This window comes from Schistocerca piceifrons, chromosome 2, assembly GCF_021461385.2.
Source record: "Schistocerca piceifrons isolate TAMUIC-IGC-003096 chromosome 2, iqSchPice1.1, whole genome shotgun sequence".
In the NCBI taxonomy this organism is placed as follows: domain Eukaryota; kingdom Metazoa; phylum Arthropoda; class Insecta; order Orthoptera; family Acrididae; genus Schistocerca; species Schistocerca piceifrons.
The window spans coordinates 572427913-572450291 of NC_060139.1; the positions used below are offsets into that span (position 1 = coordinate 572427913).

At 36.7% G+C, this 22379-nt stretch overlaps 1 protein-coding gene across 1 annotated transcript in view; it reads left to right on the top strand.

Annotated features, from left to right (window-relative positions):
* Positions 1–21113, top strand: part of LOC124777314 (sushi, von Willebrand factor type A, EGF and pentraxin domain-containing protein 1) — a 154213-nt gene extending 133100 nt beyond the window's left edge. Inside the window, exons 56-62 of the mRNA XM_047252670.1 lie at positions 2116–2267; positions 4764–5075; positions 5670–5820; positions 6118–6316; positions 6712–6914; positions 8997–9113; positions 20141–21113. Of these exons, the coding sequence (XP_047108626.1) occupies positions 2116–2267; positions 4764–5075; positions 5670–5820; positions 6118–6316; positions 6712–6914; positions 8997–9113; positions 20141–20172 (1166 nt within the window). The 3' untranslated portion in view covers positions 20173–21113. The remainder of the gene's footprint in view (positions 1–2115; positions 2268–4763; positions 5076–5669; positions 5821–6117; positions 6317–6711; positions 6915–8996; positions 9114–20140) is intronic.
* Positions 21114–22379: the final 1266 nt, after the last annotated feature.

Sequence of the window (22379 nt, forward strand, 5' to 3'; positions counted from 1 at the left end):
AGTTCCTATTCCAATGTTTTGTATTCTGATTCCTGTGTAAGCTCCTTCGATTTGTGTACAACCTTCTCAGTAATCCTGTATACTTGTCTAGCAGATTTACCAAAGTCTTTACTAGCAATTTCAAACATATGATAAGCACGATAAGCAATTACATCTTTATCATTAAAACGTTCTAGTCCAGGAACACTCGAAACACCGCTACTGCCTCTTACTATGGCAACAGTGAACCATTCATTTCCATGTTAGAAAGTGTCATTTATGTCCAAACTAAAATTAAGATTACATCCAAGAAATACACAAGGTCCATCGACGAGGGCGTGGGCTGCAACACTCTTCACTGGAATGCGATTTTTCTTGTCTCCTGATGTTGTTGTTAGTTCGACGTTTTCTATATTTTTGTAAACTGTTGCGCGACGATGAAGTCGATATCTCCTGTAGGGAGATATCTCCTGTAAGGCATGTTGGTGGCGTTCAATGCAGTTGCCTGTGCAGCAGCAAAACACAGACTGAGCGTAGCGCGAGAGTGCGCTCGCTTATATAGCATGCGAAAACTTTGACCTTAGATAACGGACTTAGAGTTTTCGCAGTGGCCAGCGGAATGCAATCCCGGACGCGCACACTGGGTGTTCTAGAGTGTGCGCGTCTCGGCTGGCGCGCTGCCAAGACCATGCATCAGAGTGATTACATAATCAAACTGTTGCATCCTTGAGCCTCCGGTTCTAGATGTACCCTTGTCCGGTTAGCTTCGTCGCACAACAGTTTACAAAAATATAGAAAACGTCAAACTAACAACAACATCAGGAGACAAGAAGAATCGCATTCCAGTGAAGAGTGTTGCAGCCCACGCACTCGTCGATGGACCTTGTGTATTTCTTGGATGTAATCTTAATTCTCACATGGAAATGGATGGTTCACCGTTGCCATAGTAAGAGGCGGTAGCTGTGTTTCGAGTATTCCTGGACTTGAAAGTTTTAATGATAGAGATGTAATTGCTTATCATACTTATCATATGTTTGAAATTGCTAATAAAGACTTTGGTAAATCTGCTTATGACTCTATGTCTGCGAAAACTCTAAGTCCGTTATCTAAGGTCAACGTTTTCACACGCTATATAAGCGAGCGAACTCTCGCGCTACGCTCAGTCTGTGTCTTGCTGCTGCACAGGCAACTGCACTGAACGCCGCCAACATGCCTTACAGGACATCGCTTTGAAATCCTAGTGTTGGATAGATGCTTTCAAAGGAAAAAGTTCTTAGAAGAGTGGGAGAGTCATTGTGCGTACTCAAAGCAGTCACAGATAGGACAAACAACATGGCTAGCCACCCTTATGTTGATTCATGCCAGTTCACTAATATGACTGAAGTAATGATAGAGGGAACAAGGCGAGACAGAGAGGATAGCTATGAAGGAATTCATGGCCAAGTTAAAGCTAGTAGAAAATACAAGAATATCAGGAGACATAACAACAAAAAGGGACCAAATAGAATTGAGCCCATGCACATTGAGGTTGATGAGAGGATGTGTTGAAACAGCCAACATAATCATTGATTATTTCACACTGTCTGAAAACTACAAGAATAAAACCAGAGATGAATAGATTTCCAGCAGTAACCATAATTAAATGGCACCATATGTGAAATCCAAATGTTGAAATGATGTCCAGTCACACGCCTATATCTGTTTAGTAGAGAGCAAATTATTACACATACGTAAGCCATTATTGTTACTTAATAAGAAATGTTAGATCAGAACTGCGACCAGCACAGAACCTTGTCTGTAAATTGTGTGAGTAAGGATGTTCTTAAATTTAAAGGCAATCAATTTACAATTTAATTTTAATGGTGGTACAGGATATCATTACTATTGGGGGATCACTGATCAACTGAAGCTGAAAATGTGCAAACTAAACACTGAGTTATGATTTTTTCCCTTCTCAGTAGTGTTATAAAACAGTAGCTAATCAAGAAAAAATATTAGAAAATTGTAACAAAAAATTTACCAAAATGAGCAACAATTATGTATTTGTTTCAGGCGAAAATTATTACACTCAGAATTTATGGACATAGAGTGAGATTTTTATGGTGTGGAATTTAAAATGTTTGTTGTCCTTTGCAGAGCGATGTCCTGCAGGAAAGTACTTTGATGATGAAGCAGGACTATGTCGCAGCTGTGGCCATGGTTTCTACCAACCGAATGAAGGAAGCTTCAGTTGTCTCCTCTGTGGCTTAGGAAAAACTACTCGTACTGCTGAAGCTGTTTCTCATGAGGTATGAAAATATAACAAAAGGCTATGACTATAAAATGGATACAAAACACTCTTTTGAAATAATTACATTAAAATGTCAAATGACATAACTTTCCTATGGGAGACAAGTACAAAAACAGGTTTTCAGATAATTGTTTGACACATTTCACAACTTAATCAATAAATTACATGCTCCTTCCCTTTATGCACCTAACTAAAACAGCATCAATTTGGAATACTGACAATTACAAAAAAAAATGTTAACTATCAACAAATAATTCTTGGACTAGAATAATTTAAATAAAATGATGCATTCCTGTTGCTGGCAGCCATGAAAACAACTGTCAGTAAGCTATGTACAAGCACTGAAACTACTGACTTGAAGGGTTAATATTAAAATAAGAGGTTCTTGCATGCTGTTCTTTGTGACCTAAGCAGCCAGAGCCTCCAAAATAGTTAATAGTGAATGATAATACAATGCAAATATTCAGTTGGGGAGCAGGCTGAATAAATTTATGCAAAATGCTTGAAAGACATGGTTTTATTGTACAACTGGAGCCTCATATAATGTAATTTGTTACGTTTGCTAGCTCTCTGTCGGGTACATATGTGTCCATTGTTTCAATCTTCAAAGTTGTTGAATATAGAAGCTGCAGAACCAACTGAAAATCAGTACATTCTGTAAATACTCAAATGTTACTGATGAAGCCAGACGGTATTCTCAGCAAGCTTAGTATTTCAAATAGACATGATGTCTTGCAGAAAAAATTGCAGTAATAGTGCTATCTGTGGAATGGTGCAATTTTCTCAGAAATCAGTCTTTTCTGCTTTTGTTTCACTTCTTTAATGCTGTACCATACAATAGAGAGAAATATGACACACAATTAATTGATGAATTATATAAGCATTAGGAACAATCTTCATAATGGAAGCAAAAAGTGTTGGCTTCAGTGAACACTGTACATGAATATGAGACAAATTAACTCTGACATTGTCATGAACACAGAATTTGCAGTGCTGATGACATTTTAGTTAATGCACATATCAGGCAGTGTAGTATCATCATAGTGTCCACTGTAGTGCGAGAGTTAATATGGAGTCACTTGATCTCATTTTGAGCGATTCAGTTGTGGTACATGTGAAGAATGTATGACTGGCTCCACTGCAGTAAACTTGTATTTTGTTGATAGTCTTCAGTACAATACACCTTTCGTTTTAATTAATGATGGAATACATTGCCTGTCTCAGCAAATTGTGTACTGCATGTCTTCATCTGGTTTTGCGCAGAACGTAGTGCTGTTAGATACTGCAAACCAGTTACAAGTGACTTACACTTTCACTTTTCAAAACTGATTATGCACAATGGGCAATCAAACTACTATGAAATATTGAGTATTGGGGAATATGCTGATATCATGGAGAGCACAAAGTCAATAGTCCCAAGTTTATCTCAGAGATGTTGTTCACATGGGTAGAACCCTTGTCATTCTATGTTTTTTCCTCTTTTTGTAATGAGCAGTTGAGGTGACATGAAAATGTCTATAAATATGAAATTACTGGGGTAATTATGAACTTTGAAGACTTTGGAAAGCTGAAAGTGAGTGTCTTAAATAATTCTGGGTCATGCAGTCCAGAGATCTAGATTCAGGATTATTAACTAAGATATGAAGTGTGAATATAAAACTCATCAGATATACTGTCTGCAGCACAGGATCTAGTGGTTAGCACTGCTGTATCTAGATCACGGTTCAGTCTGAGATTTTCTTCACTCAGGGACTGGATGTTCGTGTTGTCCAAATCACTTCATCTCATCTTCATCAATGTGGAAGCTGCTTAAGTGACATCAAATAGAAAGGATTGTACCAGGCAGCCAATCAACATTGTATCTCATGGCCAGTAATGGCATATGATCATTTCATTTCATTTTCCATCAGATATACTTTACATAAAATGCGGGTATTCTTATGTATAGCTGGGTACTACAAAACATAAATGGAACAAATAATAAAATTATGGAAGATGATAATCTATATTCTCTAATTACCACAGTTATATAAAGAGGTTAGGCAAATCTGTAATGCCGTTGCATGAAACTAGTATTCTGTGAAAATCAAAAACTATACATCCTGTTACTTTTTCCACACATGAAATCACTGGAAAGTGATCCACATAATAATTATAGTTTTTAGTCAGTAAAACAGTACACTCCTACAAAAACTGAGTCTTAAAGTTTTGTACAACTATATTTGTTGCATATCCTAAAATGTTGATTTATGAGAGGTCCAAATCTTCCACTTCATGAAATCATGCACTATGGTACCTTAATTGTATATGTACTGTTGCTTCACTTTCACTTATAATGAATTATGTCAATTTCAGAAATCAAAATTTTGCTTCTTTCAACATGTTTGTTTAAATTACTGGATAAAGATGCTCAATGTAATTCTTACACTTTTAATTAGATTGATTAAACGTGAAAATCTTCATGAAATGTTATAAACAATTCTAATTTTTGCAGGAATGTCGAGATGAATGTGGCTCTGGCATGCAGCTAGGTGTCGAGGGCAAATGCGAGGCTTGCCCAAGAGGCACGTACCGCACGCAAGGTGTGCAGGCAGCGTGTGCAGCATGTCCACTAGGGCGCACCACTCCACAACCAGGAGCAGCAACAGTAGAAGAATGCTCACTGCCTGTGTGTCCACCTGGAACTCACCTTAACACCACTCTCAACAGTTGCGTGCCTTGCAGTAAGGGCACATATCAGCCAGAAGCACAGAAGACTTTCTGCATACAGTGCCCTCCAGATACGAGTACCAAAGGAACAGCTGCAGTAAGTTGTTAGCGCACTTCACATTTCAACTGAAAGTAATGCTACTATTACTTTCAGAAATGGTGTTCGATAAGGAATAAGGACATGCTACTGAATCTGATAGTTCATATGATAGACAGTGCAGCATGTGACAGTAATTTGTTTCATTCACAGCAAGGCTTCATGTAGGAAATATTTCCAGTCATCAGTTCTGTCAGTCAACTATGGAACCATACAAAAACAGACTGCATTCCAAAAAACTTGACAGTATTTGAATTATAGTAATTCACATTTTCTAATTTTGAAGACTGGCAATTCAATTATGTATTTGGTTTGCATTTTTCAATAATATATAATTTCTTTTTTTAAAAAAAACTTGAGGTTTCATACCACATAACTGTTTTGCAGAAAAAATTTTGATTTTATATTTGAAATTATTTTTAGCCAGAGAATTAAAACATCTTGTACGTAGCAGTTGTATCACTCTGACATGTATATGTTTGCTTCTTATTTAAATTTATATCTATTTAGAGTAAATTTTTCTTTCAAGAAATGTCTGTACACATTATTGTTACAAGTTATACTAAAATGATTTTCAATTTCTTTTCAAAACAGACAAGCAAAGCTGAATGTACCAACCCATGTGACATGGGAGCACCAGAAATGCACTGTGATCCAAATGCCAGATGCATGCTGGACTCTGAAACGGGAAATTTTGAATGTGAATGTAAACAGGGTTACAATGGCACTGGAAAAATTTGCACAGGTAATGAAGGTTGTTTTTCCTCTTCATGAATGGTGCATATTACTGGTATACATCATTTGCCTTCCAATTTTGCCTGCAAGGTGGGGGTTTTATTATCTAGCAGTCTAAATTTGTGACCTAGGTGGGATTAAATGGCAGATCATTATGTGCCTGTCACACAAAAATTTAAGCATTTTTCTTCATTCTCAACAAAACAACAGTAAAATGACAACATCTGACTTTGTTATTTGTTTCTCAAATTATAGTGAATCATTTATTGTAAGCAAATTCTGTTTACAACTTCTCTTCTATCCACAGATGTTTGTGTGGGGTACTGTGACAATGATGGTGTCTGTGTGAAGGATAATAGAGGCCAACCTTCATGCCATTGTAGTGGAAGTTTTACTGGTAAACACTGCAGAGAAAAATCAGAATTTGCCTACATAGCTGGAGGCATTGCTGGTGCTGTAATATTTGTTATTCTAATTGTGCTTCTGGTATGGATGATATGTGTAAGGTAAGTTTACTGTTATATGTCATACTACACCCGATTGGCGATAAAACTAACATCAGTTTTGAGTTGTTCATTATTGGAAAGCTTATGTCATCCACTTCTTGGAATGCAGCATGGTCACTGGTAATTTGTGGGACATTTTGGAGAAAACAACAGAAGTGTTATATTTCTTACTACTCAGGAAGCATGTGTTCTAGTCATTATGAACTAAAAGATTGGTGCATAATGCAGTGTTTTATATTGTATTTATTGGACTGTCACATAAACTGTTGACTGTCAGCAGTTTGTGAACACCAGTTTTGGTTGTCTACATATTATTACAGCACCTTTAATAAATACATCTTTTTGTAGTATATACCATAAAAAGTGACTGCCATAATTTTGTTATGTAATTTCAGGTCAGCACATAAGAAAGAACCAAAGAAAATATTGCCAGCTGCAGCAGACCAAAATGGATCACAGGTCAATTTCTACTATGGTGCACCAACACCATATGCAGAATCCATTGCACCTTCTCATCATTCAACATATGCTCATTATTATGATGATGAAGAAGATGGTTGGGAAATGCCAAATTTTTACAATGAAACATACATGAAAGGTATAGTGTTTTAGAATAACTACTTCTTTAATTGTGTTACTAATTAGAAATATTTAAACAATTTGCAGAAAAGTTAAGCTGCATTTTGCTTTTGTTGAAAACATTAAGTGATTTCAAATGCCAGCAGTGTATGTAGTTAATAAAACACTAATACTGAAAGTATGGTAATGGTGTAAAACTAGTAAATGGTATGTCCATGAGCTCTCATCAGCAACAGGATACATGATTCTAATCACTTATTACTCAGATACCCTTGAGGTTACAATTTTGCATTAATTATTATTCTAATATCAAAATATGAATCTTCATTTAGAGGACTATAGTTACAAATTAGCTGTTCAGTATTGCAGTTCTAAAACAACTGTGTCATGGAAAGCTAAACTGTGTTAATTATGTTTCAGCAGTGTGGTAATGATGTTGAAAAGTCCACAGTGGGTAATAAGCTATTGTTAAGAGAGCAGTCTATCACTCACCATGAATTGATAAATTCTCAAAAGCCAAACAGAAAACAGAGAATTTAGACTGTTAATTTACAGTGTCTTTCTGAGCAATGTAGCAAGGGTCAGCTCATTTTAAAAGAGTACTATGTGAATTCCAGAGCTGCATTGTACCACAGAATTTTCTGTAAATAATAATAATAATAATCAAAATATGAAAAACACTGATTAGGTGACAGGAAACTAGTTTAAAATTTCAGCATTTAATTGAATCTTTCCATTTATGTATCCTCAGATAATCCTGAAAAACAGAATTCAGAATATTTACTTCAATTTTATTACCACGTGTCTGGTCATGAAGCAGTGAAATATATGCTTTTACTGTCTTGATTCACTTTAAAATGTACTAAATGGAATTTGTCCTCGAATGCATCAGAGCCTTCTTGCAAAGTTCTCCTCATTTCATTTCCGATTCTACTTAATATTATTACTTTCAATTTAGATCTTCATGCCACCTCTATAGATTTTTAATATTGGTAGTAAAGCACAATGGAGCAGGAGCATCCTTGATTAATTTTGGCTGCTGCATAGGCAAACAGTCTCACCGCTGTCAGATACTACTTTTGAATATACACAAATGATGTATGTTTTCTTCATCAATACTGACTTTTGATTACTTGTGCTTTTGACAACATTTATGAACAGAAACTGTCTCTGTTACAAACACTTGTATCCACTCCAGTGATGTTGTGTGTGATGACAAAGCTCTTATGGTTACCTCTTTTCAAAAACTCCAATAATTGCACTGTAGTTGTTAGTGCTGTACTTTTCAGGATGTGTAAGATATTGCCACATTAACTGTATCAAACTAGTGGTTCACAATAATTTCCCAATGTATTTAGTGCAGTTTAATGGACAACTAATGAAGAGTTGCCGAGTTGAGTTGGGGAGAAAAGATCTTTACGGCACAACTAAAAGAAGAGGTGTGTTGATAGGACATATCCTGAGGAACTAAGGAATGGTTAATTTGGTTATGAAAGAAAGCATGGAAGGGTAAAAATTGTAGACAATGACCAATGCTTGAGTTCTTTAAGCTGGTGAAAGTAAATGTTGGTTCCAGTAACTATGTAGAACTGAAGAGACTTACACAAGGTAAACTGGTGTGGAGAGCTGCAAATGTTCAAATGTGTGTGAAATCTTATGGGACTTAACTGCTAAGGTCATCAGTCCCTAAGCTTACACACTACTTAACCTAAATTATCCTAAGGACAAACACACACACACACACATACCCGAGGGAGGACTCAAACCTCCGCCGGGATCAGCCGCACAGTCCATGACTGCAGCACCTTAGACTGCTCGGCTACTCCCACGCGGCATGGAGAGCTGCATCAGATCAGTCTTCAGATAGCAGATCACTACATACTACTGTGTGTCTTTATGCTCCCATTCTCTTTTGATCTGAAACATCATGAGAATATTGTCTTAATTAATTAGAAGAATGAATGAGTTAAAACGTATTAAGTTATTGCATTAGGAAAAATATTATTGTCCTCAATTGTTACTTGTAAGAAATAACAGTAATGTAAATAGATTACTCTAAGGTTTTGACAGATATTTGAAAAATGCCATTTTTTCCCTACAGAAAGTCTTCATAATGGAGGAAAGATGAACAGTCTGGCACGATCAAATGCCAGCATATATGGCAATAAAGATGATCTGTATGATCGATTAAAACGCCATGCTTATCCAGGAAAGAAAGGTAATGTAACCTTAATCATTCATTGTAAGCATGCTTTATATACTTGTCTTAGCTTAGCTTCACCCACATCAGCACCACCCCTCCTTACCTCTCTCTCACAACACTCACGCCGTGGGTATTTAGTGGTTGTGACATAAGACCACCAACTCAATTCAATTCAATTTATTGCTAGTAAAACGTAATTTTACATGCATGTGTGTTTTCAACTAAGTATAAAGTCTTTACAATTACAGTTTTTTAGTCTACATTGTTTCCTACTGCAGTTTAATTCATGATCAATTCAAGTTAGAAGAGCATTTTTGGATAAGCCACTCCCCTGTCAATATCTTAACTTCATTTGCTAACAAGTTATTAAAAACAGCTCCTTTGACATAGGGGCTTTTCACTGTTAAAGTTAATCTTCTGTTAACCAGATGAAAATATTTTCTATATCTTGTTTCATATTTGTGAATATCCATGTTTCTTTTTGTGATCTTAGTGTCTTCTTTCACTAGCATTATAGTTTCTAGTACATGGCATAAACTGCGAGAAAATTGTGTCTAATGAATAGGGGTTTGCAAGAAGTTCCTGATTTTACTTTTGCTATGATCCTCAAGGCTCACTTCTGCAGTATGAAAACTCTTTTCATATTAGTTTGGCATGTCCCACCCCACAGTACTATTCCATAAGACAAAAGAGGATACACTAATCCATAATATACACACCTTAGGGTTTCAGAATTAAGATATGGTGATAATCTTCTTAATATATGGAGACTAGTTACTATTTTTTTACAGACATAATCAGCTTGCTGCTTCCATGAAAGTCAATCATCTATGCATAAACCCAAGAATTTACAATCTGTAAAGGTTTTTGGTAGAATTTCATCAATTACAGTATTTTGTCTTTTTGGATCACTTGATTTAAAATGAATAATATTAGTTTTTTCTATCTTTACTTTTAGGTTCTTTCTTTCAAAATGAGCTCTTGCCTTTTCAATGAAGTTATGTATCTCTTCAACTAGGCTGGGCTCATTGTCTGCATAGCAGACACCAGATGTATCATCTCCTTACATAGTGATCAATTGCTTATTGTCAAGAGAACTTGGGAAATCATTTACATATCATATGAATAGGACTGGGCCTAAAATAGAGCCCTGAGAAACACCAAAATGTATATTTCTTCTCCTCTCCAGTATTTCTCCATTAGAGTACATAAACTCCATGCACTGTCGTCTGCCCTTTAAATATGTTCCTAGCGATTGCATGAGTATTCCAGTGACACCACTCTTCACTATTTTTGATAAGAGCACGTCATGATGTACTCTATTCAAAGCCCTTGATAGGTCCATGAATACTCCTGCTGCTTGGGATTTTTCATTTATTTTTTCAAATACATTATGGACAAATTGTACTGCTGCTGACGTGATACTTCGACCTCTTCTGAAACCATCTGGAAATCATTTAATATGCCAGCATTGTTGTAATGCTCCAAGATTTTTTTTAAATATGAGGGTTGGCACTTTAATAGTGGCAACTATTTATTTACAGCTCGTACAAAATAGATAAGTGTTTCAAAGTTTTACTAACCTTCAGAGTAGTCACCAGCATTGTGTGTAATCCATTGCTAGTGATATTGAAGTCGTAGGATACTCTTAGCAGTGCCAGTTGTGTTGACAGTTCGAGCGGTGCAGACTATTGCCCGACGAATTTGTAGCAGTTCTGAAGCAAATGCCGTGAACTGTTTCCTTCAGTTTAGAAATCGAATGAACTTACGAGGGCATAAGTCAGGGGAGGGCAGTAGGTGGTATAGCACTCAGCTGCCCCATCAGTCAAACAAATCAGTAACAGCTTGCACTGTACGTGCTTTAGCATTGTCCTGCGAAATGATGGTCAGGTCCTGCAGAAAGTGTCATCACTTCTGTTTCTAAGCTGGTCATCGGTTGTGTTCCAAAAATGAACAGCATAGAAGTGGTGACACTTTCTGCAGGACCTGACCATCATTTTGCAGGACAATGCTCAAGCATGTACAGTGCAAGTTGTTACTGATCTCGATTTCTAAACTGAAGGAAACACTTCACAGCATTCGCTTCAGAACTGCTACAAATTCGTCGGACAGTAGACCACACTGCTTGAACTGTCAACACAACTGGCACTGCTAAGAGTATCCTACGACTTCCACATCGCTGGCAGCAGGTTATACACAATGCTGGTGACTGCTCTGAAGGTCAGTAAAACTTTGAAACACATATCTATTTTGTACGAGCTGTAAATAAATAGTGGCCACTATTAAAGTTCCAACCCTCGTATTATTATCTCTATCAGTTTGCTGAAAGCTGAGATTAGGGCAACGGGTCTGCAGTTCTGTACATGCTTTGTTTCCCCCTTTTTGTGTATTGGTTTCACTACAGATAGTTTCAACTTGTCAGGGAACACACCTCCTTCAAGAACACAGTTTATTAGACCAAGCACCTAGTGTTGGCAGTAGATGTCACACTCAGTGAGTCAGTCTCAGCTTTGAGCCCACCTTGCTTGGAGGTGGGAAAACTATTCTTTGTATGTTTTGTGTCAATGAATCAGACTTTTGGTTCTCTGTTGCCGTGAATGAGTGTAAGAAGTTCAGTGTGCAGGAAGCAGTATAAATTTGACAAACATCTGAGAGAACATGCTTTGAAGATTCACCATAAAAAATGTATGGTTATCAGTGTAAAACTTGTGATAAAAATTTCAGTTATGAATTCAACTTAAAGCACCACCAGTGGGATTATCATAGTGAGACCTCAAGTAACTCATTGAAATTTCTCATAATTAGACATACAAAGGAGCGATTCATAAAACCTTTGGAGAAAATTTAGTAGCCGAGATCACATTCAGTACTACTTTTTCCGGATTACTAACTTCAACAATTAAGACCATCATCTTTTAATCTTTAAAAACTTGTTATTATAGTCCTGTTCCATGTGAATTTATCACACATACCATGCTGACATTTTAGTGGATATTATGTAGCACATTCTACACAGGTCTTGTTAGAAATAAAAATAAAAATAGACATGTAACAATAAAAGCAATACAGCTAAAAAACTAACTAGGGATGTCCACACACATAGCATTCCACTGATACTTGTTAGGTGTTGAATTGCGTAACAGTGCACATCTCTGCACTTGTTTATGTTTACATGACTAGTTAAATACATCATTAACCCACATTCTATGAAGTACAAAATTCAAGTCAAGTAACTCAATTTGGAAGAAAAGAATAAAGTACTGTCTGTGTAATTTTGAACCATTGTCAGGAAAGTGCTATTTGGACCATCTGAACATGATGCATGATGTTCAGATTAATATAGAAAATTTGCAGCTCTTGTCCTTTTCTAGTTTTGGACAGTGGAAAGAAAATGCCAGAGTGGCTACTGATTGTACTGTGAGACATTCTTGCAGCATTTGCCATTGCTCAGATCACTTTATTTTAAAATAGTAACAGTATCAGATATTTTATGTTGCAGGGAAGAAAAAAGAAAAGACCGCAGATGGTCCTTATCAGTCAGGTGATATTTGTTTTGGAGGCCAGGTAATATTTGTTTCAGTATATGTTGGTCATGACAAAGACTTACGTTACATTGAATTAACTGATAGAAAAAGACCCACTATAGCTGCAGATATAGCGAACAAAACTCCTTTTGAGGCTATGTTGGACAAAAGCAGAAATTCACTTTCAGATATTGAACTGGAAAGTATTCATCTCCTGATGAGGCAGAATCTTATAAATATTGAATTGATACAACCTATGTTCGTCAGTAAGACATCAGAGCATTGCAGTTAGTGTAGAGGCCTGGTTGCATGAAATCATTGGGTGCTATTTTGTAACTCCCAAGGGATAATTAGCGAAACTCATCCAAGTCTAAAAAGTTCTGATTTTGCGTTAATTATGTTGAATGAAGTACAGAGTGAACTCTTGAAGAAATATGGACATGACTCTGTTTTTATGGATGCAATACATAAACTAAATATCTATGACTTTGAATTAACAACATTGTTAGTGCTAAATTACGTGACACTGTGGTTCCCCTGTGGCTTCCTTATGTGGAACAGAATGCAAAACAGTTTGTCCTAGCACACGAAGCATAAGACACCTATTAGGAAGGGCATAGCATGCTTTAGTAGAGACTATTTTTCCAAATAGTTTCATATCTTCATCCTATTTTACCCCACAGTAAACACTTTGCTTGCATAACATGTCATTAGACATTGCCTACATTTTTAGGATTGTGATAATAACAAAACATAGCAGAAGTGCACAGTGGATGGTGCTGCTTAATGTGACAGAAATTTTGACCTCCTTTTGAATGTAATTTAAAAGTAAATACTGATTACTATCTTAAAAACAACACAATACTTACATCAGGACAAACTTTACAAATTTTCAGTAAAAAGAGCCTGGACATTACAATAATTTTGCTGTGTTGGGCAGTAAGTGCACTTTTTATGAAACACATGTTATGTAGAGTTTATAAGATCATAGTACCGAATATTCTGTTTTTGGTGGAAAGCAGATATACCATGACACCAAACAGGTTTTGGATGTTAGACATAAACTGCGCTTATACACATAATTGCTTCGTGACTGGTATCTATAGTTCGTCCTCATTTAAGTTAACATGGACTCAGCACCATGGTGCAACTTGCTGGCAGTTTTTGAACAAAAAAGGTAAGACTGCTTGTAGGTCCAAACACAGAACCTGTATCTCCAGCATAAAAGCATTTAACCAGGCAAGGCACAATGTTATATGCAAACTGGTGTGAATTTACTGCTCAAAAACCATGCTGTTAGGTGATTTTTGTGAAGTTGGCAGTTTCTCACATTCAAAGAAAGGAGAGATTCATTGTTTACACATCATAATGTTGTCACACAAGTTTACTCTGGTGCAAATAATGTCCTATGCCTTGCTGGGATATAACTTTCTCTTTTATGTAAAATTGGCAAATTCAGGAACTCATGTGACTGAAACACTGAGTGTGTCATCAGCTGGCAGCAATAGGAACTTGGTGGCCTGACAGGAAACTTCAGCAGGATTTTCATACTTTTTTCCCATTATGTATTATTAAGACAAGCTACTAGGACTTCTTAAACAAATTAATTTATTTAAAACAATAGATCCTCTAATTTTTAAAAGTACTATTCTTTAGAGGCAGTATGTTTTTGTGTGTCCACCCAAACTGATGATTCCCTTTTACTCACAGTACTTTGACAACTGACCTAGTAGACTACTGACCTAGTAGTCGTCATCAGTTGCCATGGGTGTTTCTGTGTGCCTCACTGCCTGGACACCAATCAGACTGTGAGATATTATTGGTGTACACCCCTGTTTATAATCAGTTTTGGCTTGCATAACCCTTGATCATGCATTTTTGTTTTTGGCTCCTGTTCCATTTCCATGAATATCTATGATAGAACACAGAAAATTGCATCCCACCTGCCTATAAAGACATTGCTGTGGCTGTAATGTTACTTACAGACTGGAACAAGAAGATTCTAATTTTTTAAATTGTGTTACCTACAGAGAGAACCAGATGAAGATTACTGAGTCAGTTATCAAAATGTTATGCACTAAAACAGAATTGTCATCTCAGATGGGCACCTGAAAATATAGGTATCGGTTGTGCTGGGATAATCTCAGAACTCGTGGAATATTTGTGCTTTCTGAAAAGCTAGTCATTCATTGTTTTATTTCATTGATGGCCTTTTGTGACCAGCATTTGCCGATTTCAAACATTTTTCTTACATTTGCTCTCAGAGTCTGAACTTTTCCCTTCATCAAGAACACCATGAAAGACACAGTACAAATAAATAAATACGCAAGATGAGACTGACGGAACCTATTTCAGTCATCTCACTCCTGCACAAAATTGAGAATTGTCTCACTGGAAGTTTGAAGAAATTTGTGTCTCCAAAAGCCTTTTAGCAATAAGCAACTTAATCAGACATAGGGCACTTGATTAGTACTCTTTCTGAATTTTTGTTTAATTGATCTTGTTGCAGGGTCTCTTCTATAAGGAGCCAATTATCTCCCTGTCCTAAAATTCTAGGTGCTATATCAGTGCCCTTGTTATTGTGCACTTTTATTGTGATACATTACTTTTTGTATCTCAGAGTCATGTGTCTGCCATTGAGAAACTTTTGTTCCTCATTTTCCATCATTCTGAAGGTGTTTTTAACAATAATTAACATGTAAAATAACTTATTATCTACTAATTGACATCAGGAGCTAAAGAACAAAACATAGATGTATTTATGCCAGGGAAGGAATCACCTCAATAAATTTGTCAGATCTGAGCCAAACAACAACAGAGATTAGTCAGAGAAGCAGAGAACAGTATGCTGAAATAGTTCTATTTACTACAGTGGAATAAGACAAGCATAACTCCTCTGTAGTTTATTGTTTGATTATTTAGAGACAGGTGGACTGGTCAATATTTGCTTTTAGTTGACACGTATCCTGGTACAGACTATATAAAAACATAACAACCACAGCTTCGTTACTCAAGGAGGAGAGAGTAATTGATTGGAAAAGGTGGGATATCTTTTTATGTATTTATTTGGAAGGGGTCTCTCAAAACCAAAGTTACAGCCATGCATGTTGTATGCTTTCAAGATGCAATTTTCCTGATTGTACAGTTAACCACGTTTCACACTCTTTTTCTAGAATTTATTTGTTTCAGACTTAATATGAACAAGACATATTAGAAAGAGAAAGTCAGTATTCAGGTTTTATCTTCAGGAGGTGGAATTCCAAGTACTGCCAATGCAAACACTTTAACTTGAACTTGGCAAAGTGTGACTTGCAGATCATTCCCCTCCAGTGAGTGTTTTCTTCTCCAGTGCTTCTCCCCTCCAACTCTATCCGTGCACTCACTGCAGCCACAGCCACACTGACCAGTTACATCGATGACAGTCACATCATACTGGATTGCAAGCTCTACATACTATCTATAAGCAAACATAGATTCTAATGATGTAAGTGAACTGTAACATTCGTTAGAAATGCTAATTATGATAAAGAAAAGTGAACCCTTAAGTCTCTTTTCAAATTCTGAAGTATCCAATTTTACCTTTTTATTCAAAAACTTGAAAACTTCTAGTGAAAAAAGGAACTAAACTGGTTCTTGCACTCAGCCAACAATTTTCAGAGTGAAGAGTTATATCACCATATATCATGTCATCTTTTATGAAAAACTGCTTAAGCTGTTATCGAAATAGAGATGGATTTCCTCAATATACTACATTCATAATTTTTGTTAATATTTTTCATCGCAGACAGCATTCTCACACTTCTCTCACGTAGCGTTTGCTGATGAATAATTTAGTGTGAAAAGTTAAATAATTTATTCTGTTTTTCATAATTAACCAACGAAGCTATTTATGCTACTGATCATAGCTGGTACACTACCAGTACAAACTGCAGAGCATTTTTGGAAATCACCGATTTTGTCAACACACTTTTTAGCTGCATTAAAAATATCCAGACCTGTTGTCACAATCGACGGAATTATAGTGCATTTAAAATAAGTTGTGACTACTGACAGTTCAGTGAGCGGGGGGAAGTGGAGTTGCCAGCTTGTGCTGAATGTGTCAGCAGGTGATGATAATGCCAGGCATACTCGCCATGGAAGCCATCACGCTCGCTTGATTGCATTGAACAGCAAGGTGGCCAGTCTGCAATATTTGACAAATGATTTTAAAGAAACTATTAGGTAATAAACTCTGATTCTCACACATCTATAGCTTCATCCGTCAGCCTCATGACAACTCCCTATCATTTCGTTAATGGTTATAGTTATTGTGATATTTCATTATTAGGTAAACTACTGCAAGAAATTCTTAAAGTTCGCAGTGAAAAATAGGGTTCGCTGTGAATCTGCATTTGATGCATGTTAGGTCATATGTTGCTGTGTACAAAATTTAGACAGAATTTTTTTCATTTTCAGAGTGGCGAAGGGCGATCTGTTTTAATTGTAAAAAACCATTCAACAGCCTAGATTGTGAAAAATATTTTTGTATTTAATATAATTGGCCAACAGACTTTGCTGTCATTTCAGGGCTTAAAAAACTTTTTGTTGTAAAACGTGTTCATTTTGCACTGAACCTCACCCACTTGATGCCTTGTGCATGAGGTTGAGCATAAAATAAGCATGTTTTTCAACAAAAAGTATTTTAAGATCTGAAGATGACAGCAGGGTCTGTTGAGAGCTGTTGTCTTAAGTAAAGAAATATTTTATGCAGTCTTAGCTGTTTTTTGCTTTTTTTTTAAATACCATACTGAATTATTCTTTAAACTTGGAAAGATATCGCTATCTTCTCCAGTGACGAGAAAATGGAATGTGTGCAAAAGGCTCTGTCACGAATACATGCACTAGTGAAAAAGCCAGAATGAAATATTCATAAATCCCTCTTGTCTCATAAATGGCCTGAGATATCAAAACAAGATTTTGGCAAATTATGGCACACAAAGAGGATAGTATTTTGCCATATGAGGTACACATGAAACTTCCACATCTACCACAGTACTCAAGCAACTATAAACTTTAAGTGAAATAATGTAACTTTTAAGGACCATCAATAACTGATGAAACAAGAATTGCAGTGGGTTTTGCAATGATATAAGTGAAGAATTTGCACAGTTATTTTTATATTGGGAAGGGGCTTTCTCGTAACTATTGACCTGTCTCACCTGCTGCTGCTAGTTCAATAATACAGTTTTATGATTCTGTCACAATTTCAACTGCATTAGAATGTTAGCGATATGAGTTTTTGCAAACTCTACTGTGTTTAAAAACTTTTCACAGTCTTTCATGAATCCAAGTCTCTCCAACTACCTTGAGGGTATGGCTGACAACTCAAGACTAGTCCCGTGGTGTAACAGTTGCAATGGCTTCTTCGAGTGTCAATTTCTTGTTGTTTTTTTGCCATATTACTTTTCATCTAGGCCCGTATATTCTCAGCCAGAAATAATGAGCATGATACAGAGGAAGCCTGATCAAACTATGTGCCCTTTACCGTTAGCCAGTTCGTCGACCTGGTAGTGTGGAGTTTTTGGCTTGTACCATTAACTATGCCTTACACAAGCTATGTTCAATTTTAATCAATAGAACATCTTTGAACCCAGAGCAAAATATCTGATTTCCTCCACTGCATTGTTGGAGCTTCATCCAGTCGCAACAGAGTGGTATGGCACATTGTCCATTACAGTTGTTGAAATTGGGGGTATGTTTTGCAGCAGAACATTATCTTGTTCTTGGATGACCACTGTTATTGTGAATCTCGATTCCAATGTGCTGCACTGTAATTATTAATGCAACACCAACACAAAACACTTGTTCACAATAGATGATTATTGCAGAACAGTTCAACACCAGAAAATATCACTTTACAACAGGAGCTAAAGAACGTAGGTGCATCAAATGCGTGACTGCATGTTGCTGTTTACCCAAGGCCTGGCAAAAGAGGTGCTTTACCGACCGAACTGCTGGTGGTGTGGTAGAGGAAGCCGGCTTTCATTGGTGTTACCTGGGCAATGGCGTCATGTCCCCTCTGGTGAACCACACATCAAAAATTGCAACTTTTAAATGCATTATAAAGCAACTAATTCTTCATGCACAGAAAAGTATTCGATTGTTATGTGAATGAAAATTAATTGTTGACTGAAATCAAAATGCTTTTGCCATATCTATTGCACGATCTTTCTTGAGTACGCCGTTAACGATGAAGTTTTGATCTTTTCTGAATATTGATCAAATTGCATACGAGCAGGTAAACACTTTTCTATAAGACTTCATGGTTCAGGTAACTTCCAATTTTTATTTTTAACTTACCCACTAAAGCACATTGTTCATCATTAGGGTAAAGGCTGGGTGTTTCTTCATGTAGTAAACAGACATCTTGAATAAGATATTACCTTTGTTTTGACCTAAGCACTTTTTGCATATTAAACATTCAGATTTTTCATCAGACTTGTGTACAAAAGATCTCAGTCTCCCACTCATCATTGACAAATGGTTTTCAGTGTTTTTTCCCCGACATTCTCAAAAGCAGTAACAGCCATCATAATAACCAGAACTGAAACAGGAATAATAGACACATTAGCAACTAAAATGACAGTCTGTGCAGTAGACAAATATTAAGAAGAGTAAATATGAATAAATCGCTGAGAGGATCCAACGCCTGTCAAGGCGCGACAATGTATGCTTTGAGAAAGTAGTCGAAGGAAGATGCTGCCCCTCTTGACCGCAGACAAATAAGTACTTCATGTGCTGTGGTGTGGCCATGACCATGCAGTATGAGTAGACTTGGAGGGGAAATTGCTCTCTGGAGGGGAATGGCCCACTAGCCATACTTTGCCAGGCCTGCTTTAACTAGAAAATCGATATTCCTAGCTTTTGGAGGAGGACTTGTTTGGGGAAGGCTGGATGGACAGATAGGCTACTCTGTTGTGAACAAATATTTGTGTCCTCATAACAGCTGAGTCCTCATAACAGCTGAGCCTCTTTTAATCTGGCATCTGAGTGACTTGCTCCTTGTCCTAACCTTCCCAACTAATCCTTCTTTCCTCCATCTTTCCCTTCCTGAGAAGGTACATACAAGTTCCAAAAGCTAGGGATAGTTTCTTCTACTTTTAAATGTGTATTTGGAAGTTTGTCTCCAGAGGATAAGCACTGGACAGCCATTTTGCCTCCTTGTAATTTAAAGTTTAACAACTGAATTTTTCTTATAATACAATTAATACATGTGTCAAAAGAGGAGCATCCACATTAGCCCCCTTTTTATCCTATGTATTTTGCTTCTATGTGTACCTTGTATTTTCTTTTGAGTTTAGCTTTCAGCTCTGACTTTTCTGTTTCTGGAAGATAATTATTTGTATTCTTATGGCACATAATTACTTTAGACCGTTTTCCTACACATGATCTCTCTTTGAATCTTAAAAATATTGCTATAGTGACATGTCTCAGAAGGATAATAAAACAAAATATAATATTCTTTACTTTATCTTTCAGATAAAAGTGACAGTGATAGTGAAGGCCAGTGACAGTGAATGAAAACAAAAACAGAATTGTCTCCCCTCTTCTGGTCACAAAAATGCTCAATGATTGTGAAAGGCAGAGAGACATGCCTTGCTTCAAGTGTCTGTATTTAAACAGATGAAGGCTGATCGCTAACATTGAGTTTACACAAGTGAATTGAACTTCTCTGTTGAAGTCAAGTGGGTAGTGTTTCTGAGTGGTGTGTGTGTGTGTGTGTGTGTGTGTGTGTGGTGTGTGTGTGTGTTTGCAACTTTGCGTATCCACATAAGTGGGTTATAAGTGTGTTCTTGCCCTAATGAAGGTGTATGTGCTCAAACTATAAATAGCTTTAAACTCTGTCTTTGCGATCAGTCAATGTTTGTATAGACTGGACAATATGTGAGTGAATGAATTGTGCAGTCTATTAAAATCAATGTTCTACAGTACTGACTGTTTACAAGTGAAAAAGTGCAAGTGTGATATGCATGATGACTTAGTATGCATTTATATACATATACATAAATATATATAATATACAATTGTTAATATTTAATAATGAATGAATGTGTAAATTTGTGTGATTTTTGTAAAGTTAATGAGTGTTGTGAATATACCACATTGTTTTTTTAAAAAAAGGGAGCTGTCTTTAATTTTTACCTCAAAATATGCACAATTGTCATCATGATAAGAATGAAAATATTACTTCAGGGCAGCAGAAATGTCCATCCTGCAAGTGTGCGGTGCAACCTACCTACAACACTGTGCTCTTGACATTTCTCAGCATAGAATGAAGGAATTCAATATTTTGGTTGCAATTAGAATGTTGTGAACTCTCATATGTAATACTTTGAGTACTTTAGAGATTGTGAGACCTTGTTATATGATAATAGGTCATGTAGTGAATAATTTGTACCACAATTGCACATTTATGATGGAGATTATTCTCAAGACAGGACAGTTTTATATTAAAGCTAGACAGAAACTGCAAAATTTGGAATGCTGTTAGCTTTTATTTACATAAAGCTTTGCTTTTATGAACTTTTGGTTATGATTAAGCTAATGTATCATACATACGACAATGAAAACACATCTTGAATCAACTTTTATGAAAGTCTGGTTATGAGGAAGCTCAAATGAAAATGGGTGGGCAAATCCTTCCTGCCCTCCTAATGAGGTATACCACAGCTCATCCAACCTGCATCACATGCTGGTCCATCCCTGAGCCACACCTATTTCCAACTCCTTGCTACAGGGTCATATCCACAGAGTCATATCCCTGTGGAAGACCTACATGCAAGACTTGACTGATTCACACATCCACCACATCTTACTTCAGTCCTGATACATGCGTATCCTATACCATCAGAGCAAGGCTACCTGTGGCAGAAACCATGTCATTTATCAGCTCTGCTGCAATTTCTGTGCACCACATTATGTGGATACGACCAACAACCAGCTGTCTACCAGAATAAATGGCCACTACCAAACTGCGGCCACGAGCAGCGTTGATCAAGCAGTGGCAAAAAACACAATATATTGGAGTTCAATGGCTGCTTCACAACCCATGCCATTCGATCTTTCCAGGAGTGTTTTGAACAATCACACCAAAGATCCTGCTAAGTGTGAATGCAGGACAGCAGCAGTTTGAAGAAATTTTGACATATCTCTCCCTCCTCTCCCCTTCCTCAAACATACACTGAAGGTAATAGTTTTAAAAGATAATCTCCATAGAAACTTATTTCCTAGTATGACTTGCCAAATTCAGTTCAATCATTAAATTGTTAAGAGCTTGAAATCAGGAATACTGTGTGGTAGAAATAATCTTTTCTGTGTCAAAGGAATATTCAGTTGAGAAAACTAATAAATTATGAGACAGAATTGCTGGCCATTATTTATTTCAGAAGGCTATATGTGTTGTACTGCTGAAGGACACTTATTTCCTATATTAGACATGGCATAATAAGATCCCTGACAGCTCGCAACACTGGTGTCAGCTTTCAACTGCGAAGTACTACCAGCTGCAGGTGAAAACAGTAGCCATTTACAGAGTTGTGACAACATAGAGGCATTGCTTTAGAGACATTTACAAAATCACATTACGTTATAGGTTGAGGTAGACGCATGAAGCTGTGCTATGTAACCCACTGCAGCTGTCATGGATCGAACACCGACTCAACTACAGCTTATGGAACTAATAGTCCCTTCCTCCAGGAGGCGAGAGGGATACAGGGGG